General features: G+C 45.7%; 2 protein-coding genes across 5 annotated transcripts in view; one reads left to right on the top strand and one right to left on the bottom strand.

Annotated features, from left to right (window-relative positions):
• LOC135830715 (calcium uptake protein 1, mitochondrial-like) overlaps window positions 1–2,289 on the bottom strand; it is a 2,583-nt gene extending 294 nt beyond the window's left edge. The window contains exon 1 of the mRNA XM_065342945.1: window positions 1–2,289. This exon is cut by the window's left edge and continues 294 nt beyond it. Within this exon, the coding sequence (XP_065199017.1) occupies window positions 519–2,012 (1,494 nt within the window). The 5' untranslated portion in view covers window positions 2,013–2,289 and the 3' untranslated portion in view covers window positions 1–518.
• Window positions 2,290–2,482: 193 nt separating this feature from the next.
• On the top strand, window positions 2,483–15,930 carry LOC135830677 (lipoamide acyltransferase component of branched-chain alpha-keto acid dehydrogenase complex, mitochondrial-like). Of its 4 annotated transcripts, none has more exons than XM_065342911.1 (16): window positions 2,483–2,668; window positions 2,777–2,842; window positions 3,564–3,633; window positions 3,841–3,919; window positions 4,906–4,969; window positions 5,342–5,471; window positions 6,654–6,730; window positions 7,949–8,011; window positions 8,300–8,378; window positions 9,550–9,751; window positions 10,944–11,016; window positions 11,469–11,546; window positions 12,075–12,146; window positions 13,166–13,285; window positions 13,836–13,907; window positions 15,324–15,930. In XM_065342911.1, the coding sequence occupies exons 1-16, from the start codon at window positions 2,624–2,626 to the stop codon at window positions 15,489–15,491; spliced, it is 1,458 nt and encodes a 485-aa protein (XP_065198983.1). In that variant the 5' UTR covers window positions 2,483–2,623; the 3' UTR covers window positions 15,492–15,930. The 4 variants fall into 4 exon arrangements, with proteins under 4 accessions (XP_065198983.1, XP_065198997.1, XP_065198991.1 ...); XM_065342905.1 differs by having other exon boundaries at window positions 2,484–2,668; window positions 9,547–9,751; XM_065342925.1 differs by lacking the exon at window positions 7,949–8,011.
• The last annotated feature ends 867 nt before the right edge of the window (window positions 15,931–16,797 follow it).

The following is a 16,797-nucleotide window of genomic DNA, read 5'->3' as shown; positions in this document are numbered from 1 at the left end:
CAAAAAAAAAATTAGCATGAACAGATCAATCACAAACAACAGGAGGAGCATCAGCAGCAAAGATGAGCAGGTCAATGGAAACCTGGCCAAGCCCATCACAAGCAGACAACGTGCAAGAATGGATAGACATCATCCGCATCTTGCGGCGACAATACACAGCGTGGAAAGCAAAGTCTGCAAAAATGAGGCAATCATGCATGCATGGTACGGCAAAGAAGGCAACTGTAGTGTAGCGCCAACACTCCTACATAAGCTAAAAATCGGCATACAGACTTGCTGAGAAAAAAAGAAGTGGGTGGAAAGTGACCAGCACTACACAGAATGAAAGAAAACCAAAAAGAAGGGCAGTCCAGCCCGTCACAACCTAAGTCAGATAATACAGTCAACCATTGCATATCGTGAGGCCAATCCAGAGTCAGCACGCATATCGTGAGGCCAATCCAGAGTCAGCACGCAAATCGTGAGGCCAATCCAGAGTCAGCACCGACCATTACAAAGAAGACAAGGCAAGAGGCAAATCACACCAATTTGACGTCACGGTCAAGGACAACAGGCAAAGCAACGTTTGCCTGCCGCTTGATGACAAACTGCTCGTACATACACTTGTACGCGGCAGCAAGCACACGAGAGAATCCGGTGTCCATGGGAGAGTCGAGGCCTCGATGCTGGCGCTTCCTCAACACCTGCACAAACTCCTTCTCAGACAGCTTTCCATCGCCATCCTCATCAAACATAGTGATAAGGACCTCTACAAGATGATCACTCAGCTCCACTCCAGCAACAATGCGGCCTGCTAGCTTCATGTCTTCTGGTCCAATAGGTACAGAGGCGGACGTGAGTACAGAGAAGGCAACCACCATGTCGTCGACGTTCTCCGTGAACTTGGCAAGTTCTAGAAACTGCTCAAAGCTGATTCCCTCCTTCCACGTACCATAGGCTGCCTTGACTCGTTTCCGGAACTTGCGTTGTTTCTGCTCCGAGAAGCCAGTGTAGGTGAGAAGGGCGTGGCACAGATCCAGTTCGGAGATCTTACCCTCCCACGGACTGTAGCTGTTAAACTCAAGGCGCAGCACTTGCTCCTTCAGCTGAGAAACAAACGCCTGGAACTCTTGGTAGGTCAGCTTCCCATCGCAGTTCTGGCCGAAGAAGTACGACGTCAGGCCAGAGCCAACCTGACCGGAGACGTTTCCAGTGACGAAGTGGTCACGATGCCGCATTCCCATTGGTGAGTTGCCAGCGATCACCGCACGCACTGTGTCAAACTCGGACAGCTGCAGCTCGCCATCACCATTGAGGTCAAACATGCGGAATGCGATCTCGAAATGCTTTGACGGCGTTGACAGGATAGTGATGAGGAAGAGATAGTCGGAGAAGCTGATCAAGCCGCACTGCATCACTTTCACGAAGATGTTCGACTCTGACTCATCATGATGACGGGCCAGGTATCGCTGATAGCGGTCCATGTCAAATCGCTTAAACTGATCCAGGCCGTAGCCTTCCGGTTGAATTTGGCCGCGAAGGATTGCACGCACGAAATCCTGCGGCGTCATCATGATCACATCCAAGCCTTTTTCATCCTTCGTCTTCAGAGTCGCAAAGTATCTGAAGATTTTGTCGGGTGTACTGTAAGACCGAATACGATCCTCGTACGCCATTACATTCCTATCATGAAAGCTGAGACGCGGCTTGCGTCGCTTCGGCCTCTTTGGCCCATTGTCTTCATCCGTGTCATCCGCACCTTTCTCTTCACTTTCGTCTGCCAGCACATTTCTGTTCCACTGACCAAACGCATACGCAGTAGCTGCAGCACAGCCCAAGAAAGCACCATAGAAAGCATTGCTCCTGGAACGGTTCTGGGAAGTGTTCTCAGCAGATGGGTGCTGTGTTACGCCAGGACAAGAGACACAGTGTCTCTGGCCAACTAGAACACATCCGGACTGGCGACTCCACACTCGCCTGCAGCTTTGAGCGAAACGCACGCCAGCACGACCGCCCACCATGATTGAAGCCATAGCAGCCAGGTTTTCAGAGTGAACGTGAAATATTGATAGTTGTATGGGTTTCAACTTCTTCCCAAAGTTGGTTCAATCCACGAAATGCAGCTGAAAGTCACAGTCACAGTGAAGCCAATCAGTCAGGCCATTGCAACCTGATAAAGGAATATGCATTGACTAAAGACCGTGGATATCGAAAAGGCACCTGGCCACACTTTCCAAGAAAGAAGACAGGAGGAGGTCAGGAGGGGTGAATCCAGCTTTCCAGCTGTGTTCTGAATATTTGAGACTGCGAGATCGCGATCGATCGATCAAAAAGATGCATTTTTTGGAGAATCAAAAGCGTTTTTTTCTCAAAAAGTACATGATCGTATGACAAGCTCCACAGAAAAATGTACTCACACTCGACTCAAACAGCGCGCTGTGTTGCAATGAGGGGAATCACCTTCACCTGCCCAAAATCATCAGCACTGACCGTAGTTCTGAGCTGAGTGGCTCTAGCTCTGGCAGCTTTTTTTGTTTCGTGTTCTCGCTCAGTTTCTCTGGCGAGGCTGAGAGAACTCAGTGGAATAGAAGTACCGTGAGTTAGAAGCAGGGATTTAGCAGGAGATCAGATTAGTTGCAATACGATGTCGCTTTTAGGTCTTGGAGGCCGGAGATCTGCCTTCGCTCGCGTACGTGATTTGAAATAGCCAGTACTGCTCTATTTGAGTTTATAGTCATAATTATGTCATCTGACATTGGTGTTTCCACCCCGGCTTTCACAACATCTTCTTGCACAGGGCCTAAGATGCGTCAGCTGTATGTCCAGAACGAATTGCACAAGAAAGGCTGCAAATGCGCACAAGGTACCAACAGCTACCTTAGAGACTTCCTATTGTAATTCTACAAAGTGTGAGCTTTTCAGAAATTCACAGTACAAGGTATTAAACTGCATTGAATAAAAATCCTACAATTTACTATAGTGCCTTTCAAAAGTCCAGACTTCTACAGACTAGACTTTTCGAATTGGGTTTGAGCTTTTTGAGAATTTTCTTTGGGATATTGCTCGGGCAATTCCCCCAATTTATTATTTTTCTCATACCGGTATAGATTTCTAAGCGATTGGATAACAAACAACCAATTTCGGAAAATTTATGCACAAAGTGATCCACAGATTTTATGTGGTATAGATGCTGGCCTAAAGGTTTTTGAAACCAGAGGTCTATTGAAACTCACTATTGCATACATTTCTCTATTATAAATGAGATGCGGGATTTAGGAATGGTGAACTTGGCTATTAGAGAGGTTAAGATGCACGTTATTTCCAACATGACGCGAAAGTTCAGGTCGCGTTATTTGGCCCGCGCGTCGAAAAACAACGCGAGTGACCTGCAGCTCACGTCGAAATTTGGAGTTTAACGCCAAATTTGACGTGAAATTGCGCGTCACGTCGGAAATAACGTGCATCTTAACCTCTCTATTGTCTTGAATGCCGCCCATTCCATTTGCCTACAACACACCGGCACATGTATTAGTATTTCATAGATCATAGGCTGACTCCGAACTCTTCTTTTTGTCTCTATCCAGCATTCAATAGTGCGCTCTCCATTAGCCAGTCATCCCTCCATTGGAGCGAGATACTTCCAAACTGCATCATGTAAGTTCTTGATTGCTTGCACTACCATCTAAAATGTGTCCTCCTGTCTGTAGCTGTGCTTGCTAGATTTGCTTCAAAGTACCCCGTGATCTGCCTTTCCAACTATGCGCTTGCTTTGCGTGCCTGAACTGTATGCATTGCACGCGTGGTGAACTGTACACGTCTTTTGCTTTGGCTTCGTGTGCCTTTCTGCACCTGACATCGCAGGCCGGCACGCCAAGGTTGTGAAGCCATTCATTCTGAAGGATTTGACTGAAGGAATGGAGGAGGCAACAGTCACTGAGTGGTGAGCTCGTATAAGCGTAGTGTACTCATACATGTACATGTGCATGTGTGAATGTGGCTGTGCACGTGATCAAGGCTGCAGTTAGCTAGCATAGGTTTTGTCGCTGCTGTGCCATTGTAGCAACTGTGCATTCTGAATACCCCGGTGATTGTGCATAGCCATGCAAGTAGCCTCGAGTCAAACATCCATGATGTGTGGGCTCATAGCTTTGTGTCTGGTCTTGAGTGGAACCTGCATCGCTACATCAAGGCCGAGATGATGCTGAATACACACAGATACTGTCTTATGCTCTTTGTTTGCAACTGGGTCCGTAACATGTGACCTATCCTGATTGATTGATCAAAGGGTTTATCTTGGCTTGGATAAAGGGATTAAAGTCTGATCAAAGTGCAAAATGTGGACCTTTCAGAGCTGCTTGTTGGGAATTGACGTAATCATTTCTGCCAGTTCTTCCCTTGTGTTATGCCTCGTATAAGGGGTCGTCCACAAAATTAATATCGAAGTTTTTTCACAAAACGAAATAATTTCGTTATGGGGTGGGAGGGGGTTGACCAATTTCGTTTTAGAAAACATTGATACATGTACACGGCTATAGGATCAGTGACACACTAGTCACTTGCGACTTTTGCATGTATTATGTCAACATTTTTTACGTTCTGAGAGGCAGGGGTTGGGTCCAAACTAAAATAATTCGTTTGGTGAAAAAAGTTCGATATTCAAGGCATATTACTGTACTGATATTATTTTCTTCTCACTCTAACTACAAGTACCTATTACTGTGTATTTGAGATATCGGCGATATCACTGGCTTCTTCCTATTCCTGCGTTCATTCCATGTGTGTGTGTCTTTGTGTGTGTGTGTGTGTGTGTGTGTGTGTGTGTGTGTGTGTCTGTCTGTCTGTCTGTCTGTACATGTGTATGTTTGTGTGTGTGTGTGTGTGTGTGTGTGTGTGTGTGTGTGTCTGTGTGTGTCTGTGTGTGTGCAGGTTTGTGAAGCCCGGAGATGTCGTCGGTAGAGCAGTCCCGATTTGTGAAGTCCTAACAGATAAGGTGCTCATTTGTGTTCTTAAAAGACGCTCAAACCGGTGTGTGTGTGTGTGTGTGTTTGTACATGTGTGCGTGCGTGCGCATGGGTATGAAGTCAGGGTAGAGGACAGCAGAATGGCATAAACTCCAATAACGAAACATCGTTGACTGGTAGAGCCTGCTGAGTAGCGCTGTGAATGCTGACTAAACTGTAATACTATTCAGCCGCCTAAACGTGTGTCTCAGATTTCGTTTGCCAATTGCCGAGATGTTCTCCATTGAATGTGTGGCTTTTTTTAAGGATTTGTATTTTTTGCCCCAATCTGTGATCTTGTGCTGGTTTCTGTTGGATGTTCGATCTGTGATCTTGTGCTGGTTTCTGTTGGATGCCTTCAGACGTCCGCTACCCTGAAGAGCCCAATGGCTGGTGTAATCAAGGCCACGTATTATGAGGTTGACCAGATAGCAAAGGTTGGGGCCAGGCTGTATGACATCCAAGTGGAATATGACAGTGCCGTGCCCACAGGTACGTGCATGCAGTAGTTGTACATGCAATTCGAGCGCAGGCACACATGTTGTGTCCAGGCTAGCACATACACCGGCCCTACCGGCATGTGTGCTCAAATTTGTCACATTCACACATGGTAGCCCATGTACCCTCTGACCCTATCGGAGAATAGAGCTGGCCATATGATGTACATGTATGCAGCAATGCTTTACTGCCATTCACCGGTTGTGTTTCCACCGCCTCTTTTGTCCATATGAGATTAGCATACTGTACTGGTGAATTAAGTTGCAGCGGAGTCTTGGCACGAGGGTTTTTTTTACCCTTTGTGAGTCCACTGGTTTTGGAGAAAATGATCAAATTTTCCATTCCGACAATAATCCCCTGTAACTCCACAGTTTTTGAGAATTTGTATTTACAAGTTGTGTTTTTCTGAATGGAATCGTTCAGCGCCACGTCCACGAGCAGCAACGGGAACAGGAATAGCAATATCTTCCTCGTCAGACGAATTAAAATCGTTGTCCGAGTCTCATACCTCGTCGCCTGAAGAGCAAGCAATATCCTCTACTGGGAGATCTGCTTGGTCCGCGTCTTGTATTAGGCGAAGAGCCTCGTCTGCATCCATCGCTGGAAAAGTCAAAATTCTAATTTTGACATATCGCAAAATCACTTTCAAAGCGTGCTATCAAAAAAAAATTAGTGGCGACCTACGTCAAGGAAATCTTCTCAGCTACGCGGTGGTGAAGTCTCGGCGCGATGCGGTAAACCAGTCAAGCATGACGATCAAACATGTGACGCGCATTTGAAACGAGCGAAATCGCTCGTTGAGCGCACAAAGGGTTAAACACTTCGCCGAATTCAATGTCTTTACTCTTCAATCAATTTGCTGGAAGGAATGCGCTGCTATGATCGGGCTGGCTTTTTTCTCCCGGCCTGACTGTGCTGTAGTACCAACTGTTGTTGATAACAGTACATGTGACATAGCACCGCAGAATACTGATACACTGTCCCGGTGTCCACTGCCCTGTGGGTGAATTTGAGTGTGAGAAGAAATTGCATTCTGCCTGAACATGCGGTTTGCTAAACATTTGCGTGTGCAGAGCTGAAAAACGACCCTAGCGTTCAAAGGCAAATCAGAAGGAACGAGGGCAGCAGTCGTTTCAAAGCGTTCAATTTGCTATGTTTTTTATTTGTCGCTCACAGAAGAAGATCTACTGGTAGCAGCGCCAGCAGCATCAATGCCAGAACCTACACTGAATACACCAAGCAGTGACTGTGAGGTATGGATATGGCATGGGATTACTGATTTATGCAATGAGTGAACAACCTTTTTCAGAAGAACTGAACTGCGCCTTTCTCTGCTTCCAAGCCAAGTTGTTTCCTGGCTTACATAGACCACCGAGATGATATTCCTATTCTTCTAGTATTGTTGACGGCTTGAATGTATGAAAAAAAGCAGTTTCCCCATTTTCTTTTTACCCCGGAAGTATAACGAAGTGCATAGGTATCCGCCATAAAAATATCATTTATGGTGTCAATGCAATCCACGTAGGAACAACCAACTGCATCACTAATAATTGTAATACCGCCGAATTCGCGAAGTTGCTCTCTCTCTCTGGGGTCGATGCATGCCAGAGAAAAAGCTTGGAATAGAGAAAATAGCACTTCTTCTGTAAAAGTCTCTTTCACCTCCAAGGTGGTTTCATCTACCTTGTTAGTAGGGGCCGTCCATAATTATCGATCTTTTACACGAAGAGAAAAAGTTTCGTATATGGGTGGGTGGGTCAAGGGGAGTTTCATTTTGAAAAATATTGATATGAGAGACATCCAGGCATTCTTGCTGTCAAGTCAATCTATTTTTCGTTCAGGGGGGTGGGTGGGTGGGGAAGGTCCTAACTAAACTTTTTTGTTTCGTGAAAATTATCGATAATGCCGGATAGCCCCTTAGTGGATAGATTTGTCTTGCTACTCCTTGATTGAGCTGTGTGCCCATCGCCGGGTGCAATGTTGTATACAGTCAACTTCGCTAATAACGACTGCGGATATAACGACCATTCGCGAATAACGACAGAATGTCCATGCCCAGAGCAAAGTTCCATCCAACTGTAATACATAATGAGACTTCGGTATAACGACACTTCGCGAATAACGACACTTTTTTGATGCCCCGCCGAATGTCGTTATAAACGAAGTTGACTGTACCGTATTTCCCCGAATATTTAATAATAATAGTTGCACCTTTTAACACTAAAATTCAAGGGCAAAAAGGGGGATGCGACTTACAATCGAGCATGACTTACTACTGAAGTGAATATATCTAAACAATATGGCTCAAGCCTGAAGAAGGGGGTGCGACTTTTAACCGGGGAAGTAAGGTATGCATGTAAGTAGCTGGATTTCACCTGCAGCAGCAGCTACATTGTATAGATGCAATGCTCTGTGGCTTTCCGTGTAAATTGCTTATCAGTTAATTTCATTATTTCCTCTACCCTCCTCAGGATCTCGGCAGAGCTCGGGTACTTGCCACCCCGGCAGTGAGACGAATAGCGCGAGAGAACAATGTGAGTTCACTGCCGTGAATAATGACTGTGGCTAAGTTGAGTTCTGCTGGCCTGGCCACCTCTCTCCGTGTCTCTCACACTCACTCTCTCTCTCTCTCTCTCTCTCTCTCTCTCTCTCTCTCTCTCTCTCTCTCTCTCTCTCTCTCTCTCTCTCTCTCTCTCTCTCTCTCTCTCTCTCTCTCTCTCTCGCTCATGTCTTTAACTCTCTATTCCTGAATACTTTGGAACTGGCTATTTGCATATGTTGTTGTTGCTGTTGCTCCTGCTGCTGCTGTGGTGCAACAACAGGTTGATCTTGGCACTGTTCCTGCCTCGGGCAAGCAAGGGCGTGTTCTGAAAGAAGACATTGTTCGTTTCCTCTCTGAACGTAAGACCGACATTTCAGTATGTGTGTGTTGTGTGCGTGCGTGCGTGGGTGTGCGTGCGTGCGTGGGTGTGCGTGTGCGCGTGTGTAGAATTACAGGCCCCAATGTGTGAAGTATTTGGCGACTAGACTCTCTTGTTTTGGTGCAGGGAGTTGTACCACAATATTGAATGTACTTCGTGGCATGTTGTACCATGGGTTGCAAAAGCTGAACTTTCCTCAGCCGTGCCAGTCATGTGTAGCAGTTAGCTTCGCAAAGAAGTGATGATGTGAATCTTGCTCTGGGCGCCGCTGCATGCACAAACCGCACATGCACCATACACGTTCTATAGTAGAGCCGGGGCCCAGTGAGGTACAAAGGTCCCCCAAATAACACGACTAAGCCCACCCATATCAGGAACAAGTTTCAACAACCACATGAAACTGGCTCTTATTAGGAAACCCCAAGGGGAATTGGGCACATTGCAAGCACTGATCTGGTTATTCCAGTGTACCAGGCCGATACGCCGATGCAGCCAGAACATGTCGTACTGCCAGAGTAGAATTTTGTATTCAAGCAAAAAAAAGGATAGCATGTGAAGAGCACTTTTTTTAGGTGCAGCAGTAAACAATTGAGCTTTGCAAAATGTGTAGAAATGGAAATCTTCAGTGTTTTCGCTTTGTTGTTGTATTCAGTCACTGCCGTCGTACAAAGCACAGTCTTTCTCTGGCCCGTCCACTTCCCGGAAAGCGTGCATGCGAAATAATATTATTATTGTTATACGCTTCACTGCACTGCACGCCCAGATAAGAAAGAGAGCGCATGCCAAATGTAGCAGAAGCATTCAAATGACTCCAACCAGGGACATCTTCATAATGGCAGGAATAATATCATTACGTTTCTTCGGCTGAGAGCGCATGGGGGAGAGGAGAGAATACTGAACAGCCGAACACGATTTTTTACGAAGTCATCTGTACCACCAAGAGAGCTCTTGGTACACACATTGCTGGCCGAACCGGTGTTTTGCAGATCTTGAAAAAAAACCGGTACAAGGAGCAACTTTCATCCAGCAGGTTTGTACATAATGGTATTAATTCATGCCGTTTACACGTGGCCAATGGTTAGGCCAGATGGGCATTATTCAATCATTGCAACTTCTCTTCTCTTTCTTTCTTTTTATTCTCTTTCCAGCAGCTCCAGAGACCACAGCGACCCCTACACCACCAACACCACCAGCATCGATGCCTGCCAGGCCGCTGAGATCATCGGCAATCGTAGCGGATAAAGTGGAGGCGATCAAGGGAATTCGAAAGGCAATGGTGAAAACGATGACCGCTGCCAATGCCATTCCGACGTTTGGCTTCAACGATGAGATCAGCATGGACCAGCTTGTAATGTATGTCCTGTGGTCCTGTAGTTTATTTAGTCTGGTATGGTTTGTTGTTGTTGTTGTTGTTGTTGTTGTTGTTGTTGTTGTTGTTGTTGTTGTTGTTGTTGCTGTTGTTGTTGTTGCTGTTGTTGTTGTTGTTGTTGTTGTTTGACCTGACCGAAATATGTTGGCGCTGTCTTGTTGGGATGTCACATACAGCAGAACACATCGGTGGCATTGTGTTAAGCATTATGACCGAGTCGCACAAGCAAGGTCGCACTTCCTTCTCTCCCTCTCTCTTTCTTTCCTTCCTTCTTTCTTTCTTTTTCTGTCTCTCTCTCTCTCTCTCCAGGCGCGTAGGCAGGGGGGGGGGGGGGGGGGGCTTTGGGTGCTAAAGCACCCCTTTCAAAAATTTCGACCATGGGTCTGGCTTGGCATGCAGATGGCTGACCGTACCACACTAAAATACCTTCCGACGCCCCTGCTGTACATGTATGATCAAACAGATTCAGCTTTAACTGTGGGTCCTGACTTGATTTCCAGTCACCAGTCACCTCAGACCTGCATACTGTTAATTTTTCTTGCTCTAAACACATCATTAGTATCGGATATCTACTCCCAAACTATCACTTTAATAATAGCATAGTATACAGTACACTAGCTGTCACACAGAGAAGGCCCAAATTTTTATTGAATGTTTTCGCTCTATTCACATCATGACGATACATAGAGAACAGTTGACAATGCAATGCAAATGTGTATATTGTTGGAATGGGAAGCTGGAGACATTCATAATGCATAAATTCAAGGTGTACACCGCACTAGCATGCGTATACTTCAAGTACAATATGCATACATGTATATACAAGATTCCTCTAAAGAACGTTTTTGGAAGAAAATTATGGGCACCCCCCCCCCCCCTTGACCATGGTCCTGGCTACGCCCCTGCTCTCTGTCTCTCTCTCTGTCTCTCTCTCTGTCTCTGTCTCTCTCTCTCTCTCTCTCTCTCTCTCTCTCTCTCTCTCTCTCTCTCTCTCTCTCTCTCTCTCTCTCTCTCTCTCTCTCTCTCTCTCTCTCTCTCTCTCTCAAGGCCTCACTGTACAATGCTGGTTAATGGTGAACATTGGAGTTTTTTTCATTGCTCATTGTTATATCTCTTGGTGATATTGGTCTGTGTCGGTGTGTGCGTGCGTTTGTGGATTTCCTTCTATTATATTAGTGTGCGTGAGCAATTGAAAGACATCGCCACTAGCCGCGGTACCAAGCTCTCCTACATGCCGTTCTTCCTGAAGGTAATATGAGCAACTGTCTGCCCATACACGTTGTCATATACAATGTAGTTGTAGCTGTAAGCTCCACTAGTGTGTGGCTCGCTGAGCACAGTACTGTACACAGTAGCCTTGCGTTAGAGATAAGTAGGTTTGGGGAGTTTGGGGCCTTTGGCCCACATTGTTCAAGTGTCGATTTTAGCAAATCCCTTCCTCTGTGCGAGCGATACTGCGTAGTTGATAGCAGGTGGTGAGAGATCACTGAGATAAGACAGCTTTTCATTTATAGGCACTGAAGAGTACAGACTTAGCGGTAGAGATTTCAGCGCTGATAATTACAGAAAGTTGCCTGTTCCCACTTGTAGCTCATGTTTCCTGTCCTTGTAAGTGTACAAAGCTTCTACACCTGCCATTAGTGCATACGGCTGTTTTATCCCCCCCCCCCCCCCCCCCCTTCTTCTTCTTCTTCTTCCCAGGCTGCGTCAATGGCAATGTTGGAGTATCCGATACTGAACAGCAGTCCTAACAGCGCTTGCACAGAACTCACCTACAAGGTAAGATCATTAGATGACACTGCTGACTGCAAGGTCGTCATTCACCACTCATGACTTTCAAGACTTTATGATGGTCTTGGCTGTTGGCTTGCTTATACAGCCAACAGGCAATGTAGCATGAGGTCAATTTTCTCAATCTGAGTACATGTGCATGTGCAGGTGTATGCAGTGGGCACCGGAACCGGTGCGGCAGGTGCGGCCAAAGCCGCACCAATAATTTTATCTTGTGATTTGAAGCGATGAAATATGGGCTATACATCCCTTGTACTTCGGAGCACTCTTACTGCTACTAGTGTTGATGTGTTTCAACACTAGCAAAGGTAGGAAAGTACGATTATTTCAAGGTGGTTATAATCGTGTTGCCTATGAACAAATTTAAGAAGAAGACAACAAATTGTCTTGTCCGACCAATGGCTTTTCGCTGCTGTTTGTAATTTCTCCTCCACAAGCCATCAATAAAGGGTACTCTGCTGCTTTTGCTGCTGCTGCTGCTGCTGTTGGTGTTGTTTTGTACGTGTGCGATGTCAGGCGGAACACAACTTTGGTGTAGCAATGGATACTCCAACTGGCTTGCTCGTTCCCAACATCAAGTCCGTTCAAGTAAGTCACTCGAGCCGGTAAAGTTTGGCTACTGGGATCAGCATACTATATACTTGTACCTGTTACGATGTATACGCACAGTGGTACATGTAATGGCCAAAGCCAGCTGTAACACGAGTGCAGTAAAAACCTCTCGTGATGGGGATGAAAGGATTTTCATGCATGGAGTACATGTACAAGTTACATGCACCTGTCACGAAGGAACTGTCCTATCTATCTACTACAGCGCTGGCAACTGAAATCCGACCCTTGAGCGATGCGTTCACATTCTAGCGGTCTCTATTTCCTAGTTTTACTATACCGTGTTGGGTCTTTGCGATGTGAGCGCACCGCTCAGGGGTCGGATTTCAGTTGCCAGCACCGTAGTACACCGTGGCTGCTAGGTTGTGACAAAGTGTACTTCACATAGAGTGCCATTGTGCTGCTTTGACTTTCCTGTCCCGTACTGACTGAAGTCCCACTTCCACTTGAACTCATCACCTAGCACACTGTCCAGTCTTACCACCATTACAAAGTGGACAGCCATGCCTGCAGTAAGGTATACAAAGGAAATTGACTCACATATAGAAAGGAAACTCTGTCCTTTCCCGCATTGAGCACTTTGTGCACGGAGAGGACTTTTAACCTACTTTATAGAAATGTAGACAGATTTAAATTGTTTTCTCGGATACAAAAATGCAATGCAGCTCAAGAAAAGAACAAGCATCAGTATACAGATGTTTTTGTTCGAATTGCGACTGCCCTGCTCAAAGTAGGACGGTTGGACGGACCGGACTTGGGCTGCTACCTCGAGGTGCACCTGACCTAAAATAGAAGTACCGTTGCTACAGTACCTGGTGGTGAAAACAGATCACCTCAGCCTTTGTGAATGCCAAGTGTAACGAGTTTCCAGTTTCTTGCTCTGTTGTGTTCCTCTCTCTCTCTCTCTCTCTCTCTCTCTCTCTCTCTCTCTCTCTCTCTCTCTCTCTCTCTCTCTCTCTCTCTCTCTCTCTCTCTCTCTCTCTCTCTCTCTCTCTCAGGACAAGTCTATCTTTGAAATTGCGTCTGAACTGCAACGGCTCATGACCGTTGGTGCGGCCGGGAAATTGGAGCAGAATGACATGTCCGGTGGCACCTTCTCTTTGTCCAACATTGGAGCGGTATGTTAGAGTTGATGCTATCCTCCTCGATTGTTGTTTGAACTTGTTTCTGTAAAGTTGTGAACGGTACCATTCGGCTGTTCAATAATGCAACAATCTCTCCTCCTCTTCTTCTCCGTGTGCTCTCAGCCGACACGTTGTAACATTGGTAGCAATGTGTCAGCCAAGAGCGCATGGAGAAGAAGAGGAGAACTTGCACTAATAATTTCTAGACTATTTGTAACAAATAAAGAGGTATTTATGGTCTGGTGGTTGATGACGATACTCTTTGTAACACATCGGATGTCACCAGTTAATGTATGCATCTGTTTGGGGGTTCAGTTGTTGCCACAATTTGTGAGAGACTGCCTGGGGAGAAAATAGGGCCAGACTTTCGGCTGGCTAGTCTGAGCTGTCGTGTTGGCTCTGGATGAGATTGTGAGGGGAATGTCTTGAAAGCCAGCTTACCAGGTTTATTGAGAGAGAGAGATTGCTTTGCTAAGCTGGTCATTGAAAAACCTGTGTTGTGTGATCTGACTGATCATGGTTGGGTTTGTTGGTCTTGCTGTAGATTGGTGGTACCTACGCCAGGCCTGTCTTGCTCCCACCGGAGGTTCTGATTGGTGCTCTGGGACGCATGCAGGTCAGTGGACTCTACTGTGGCAGGGAGTCTGAGCATGTCACGATGAGTGATAGCTTTGTGGTATAGGTTTGAGCAAGGTTCCATAACCAAGAGTATGCAGCTGTGACTATAGGTCGATATGCGGCGTGCTGCCTTCACTATGTAACCTGTCTTCATTGAGCTGTGTACTGGTGCATTCAAACCCATTCTCTCTCTCTCTCTCTCTCTCTCTCTCTCTCTCTCTCTCTCTCTCTCTCTCTTTCGTACCAAAAAACAATGTTTGCTTGATTCATTTGAGTATTGACGCGATCTTAAGATTCTGCACAGTGTGCGGATGCACCTGCATGGTATGATGAAGCTAGTGTGCGCGCCTAAAAAATAAAAAATAAAATATGGATAATACAATTTCCTAACCAGTTTTCTAGAGACATTTATCAGGAAAATACGTCTCAATATTGAAATCTACCAATAAACAACAATATATACGTGGAAGAGTACGAAATACACAGTATGAAAGAAAATAGGAGAAAAGAAAGTGAAGTACGAAAGACTCGAGAAGTATGAACTAAAACGTTTGTCTTCAACAAACCTGTGGTCAATGTCACAGAACAGCCTTTCGGACCCAACCCTTGCCGTGTATTTTTGAGACTCCCATGGAAGCCCGTGCGTTTACGGTGAAGAAGGACATTCTTCCTACCCAACTAAGTAGCCATGTGATATATCATTTTTGAATGTCGGCATTGTGATAGCCGATATGTAGGAAGAACCCTTGAGCACCGCAAGGGACCTTCGACATGTGATCACTGCGTACAGGTGGTGTTCTGATCCAGGGTCATTTGCCTGGCAATAACATCCCTTGGTGTTACAAGTAGCGGTAGTGTTCCTCTGGGACGGATGGTAGCCTGGGCATGTTTTACTGTGCATCACTGTACGGCAACAGGCAACAGTGTATGACTATGCATGCATGTACATGTAGTTCATCATCGTGACATGCAATGCATGGCCGCTGGGGTCCCTTTCTCAATACTGTAAGTGAACAAATAGTCGGCGCGTATTTATTTTCAGCTATTTTCGGCCTGGTCATGTTTGACTGGAAATTTGTTGCAGCCGAAATTTTGTTTTTGCAAGTTTCAGTAGTGTGAGAGTGTATACAGGTTGCAGCAGTACAGGCCGAAAATTTGATGCGGCCGAAATGTGTTTTAGCCATGGGAGGCCGAAATTTGAATGGGTCGAAAATTTGTATACTTACAGTAGCCGAAAATAAAACCACGTTGCCACTCTTGCATCTTTTGCCAATAAGCGGATTTTTTTCGTTGTCTGATTTTTCCAACGCCACTATGGACATTTGTTCTGCAAGGCCTCTCTGTTTTGTTACTTCAAAGCCGCTCTTTTGGTCTATGCTGTGTGATTATGGTACTTTTCTTCGGCATATTCCAGGCGGTGCCACGGTTTGACAAAGACGACAATGTGGTCAAGGCGCGTATTCTCAACGTTAGCTGGTCCGCCGATCATCGTGTGATCGACGGTGCCACTGTGGCACGCTTTTCTAACCTCTGGAAACAGTACCTTGAGAACCCAGCCACGCTCCTAGCCGATATGCGGTGAACCAAGCCGACACATTCGTTTTAACTTCAACTAACCCACTTTTTCTCATGCAGATTTAAATGATTCAAAGTCTGCCGATAACACCTTCTTTCTTTTTTTTACCAAAATAAATTCTACTCTCGGAGTATAAAACAATTCACTTTTTGTAGGAATCTACGCACGCAAGGTCGAGAATGGTGTGTTTTAACTGCAGTGAACTGTTCTGACACTTTCATGTTGTCTGGCGATGGTGCGCTTGCACTTCAGTTGTTAAAAAAAAAAATAATAATAAGTATACGTGATGAGCATGCCGCCTTGCACAGCAGCGTGTGCAACCATGGGGAGTCATTGGTGATGATCACGCTCTCTTCTCCTCATACGTTATTATTATTATTATTATTATTATCCTGTCACGCCCATAACTAGCTTGGATAGAATTTAGCTCCTTTGTGTCCCATGACCAGATGACTTCTTCAGCCTGGTGTGTGTGTGTGTGTGTGTGTGTGTGTGTGTGTGTGTGTGTGTGTGTGTGTGTGTGTGTGCAGAGTTGAGCTTGCCGGTCAGTCCAGACCCCAGAAGTCTAAAGTCGGAAATCTTCAAATGCCGGCATTTGAAGATTCTCTCTTGTAGATCGAGTTAAACAATTTCCTGGGACAGGAATGCATGCAAACAAGAGTGCATAAACAATTTGTTTATGCATGCAAACAAGAGTGCATAAACAATTTGTTTATGCACTCTTGATGCAAATGCTTACCACATTTGGCCACAAGTCAGGTGATTCACAACCAACCAGCCGTACCCAAGCCGAAATCTATCGGCGCCCCCCGGGGTTTATATACTCTTGCTGTTACGTAGTGTACGGCTACAGAATGGAAGCTATACACACAACACGGCTAGCCGAGCCGAAAGTAGGTTGTCATCCTGGGTCGAAAATCTTCCGGTTTTCAATAAAGAGCCCCATATTAGGATAACACAAATGAGCCTGGGTTTTTATGAGTTTTAGCATGTACAACTAATCGTACATAGACTACTGTAAATATGTTGCGCGTGTGTGGGTGAGATACCGGTATACAGACTTTGTATTGATGATCTTCCGAAGCGGATACCGTTATGTACTTTTGGACGCTTCCATCTACCGTTTACTTTTCTTTTTGCAAAATCCTTTCTGGTGAAGTTGTCTACTCTCTGGAAAGTATGGACAAAACGAATGCAGCCCGAGTAGAGTAAGCAGGGAGTTGTGTACAAATTCATGGCTATGCACGTCCAGGTTTCTTCACATCGTAACGCTAAAAGCTATAAAGAGCCTAGTTAGAGCGGGATTCACAGA

This window comes from Sycon ciliatum, chromosome 1 (genome assembly GCF_964019385.1).
Source record: "Sycon ciliatum chromosome 1, ocSycCili1.1, whole genome shotgun sequence".
Lineage (NCBI taxonomy): Eukaryota > Metazoa > Porifera > Calcarea > Leucosolenida > Sycettidae > Sycon > Sycon ciliatum.
Note: the sequence above shows the minus strand (reverse complement) of the source record. Positions and strands in the feature narration are given on the sequence as shown.

Bases quoted from the DNA above. Each gene is read 5' to 3' on its own strand.
- LOC135830677 (XM_065342905.1), top strand. From the start codon at position 2,624: ATGTCGCTTTTAGGTCTTGGAGGCCGGAGATCTGCCTTCGCTCGC. The intron at 11,017-11,468 runs GTAATATGAGCA...TCTTCTTCCCAG, and splicing joins ACATGCCGTTCTTCCTGAAG to GCTGCGTCAATGGCAATGTT. The intron at 13,286-13,835 runs GTATGTTAGAGT...GTCTTGCTGTAG, and splicing joins CTTTGTCCAACATTGGAGCG to ATTGGTGGTACCTACGCCAG.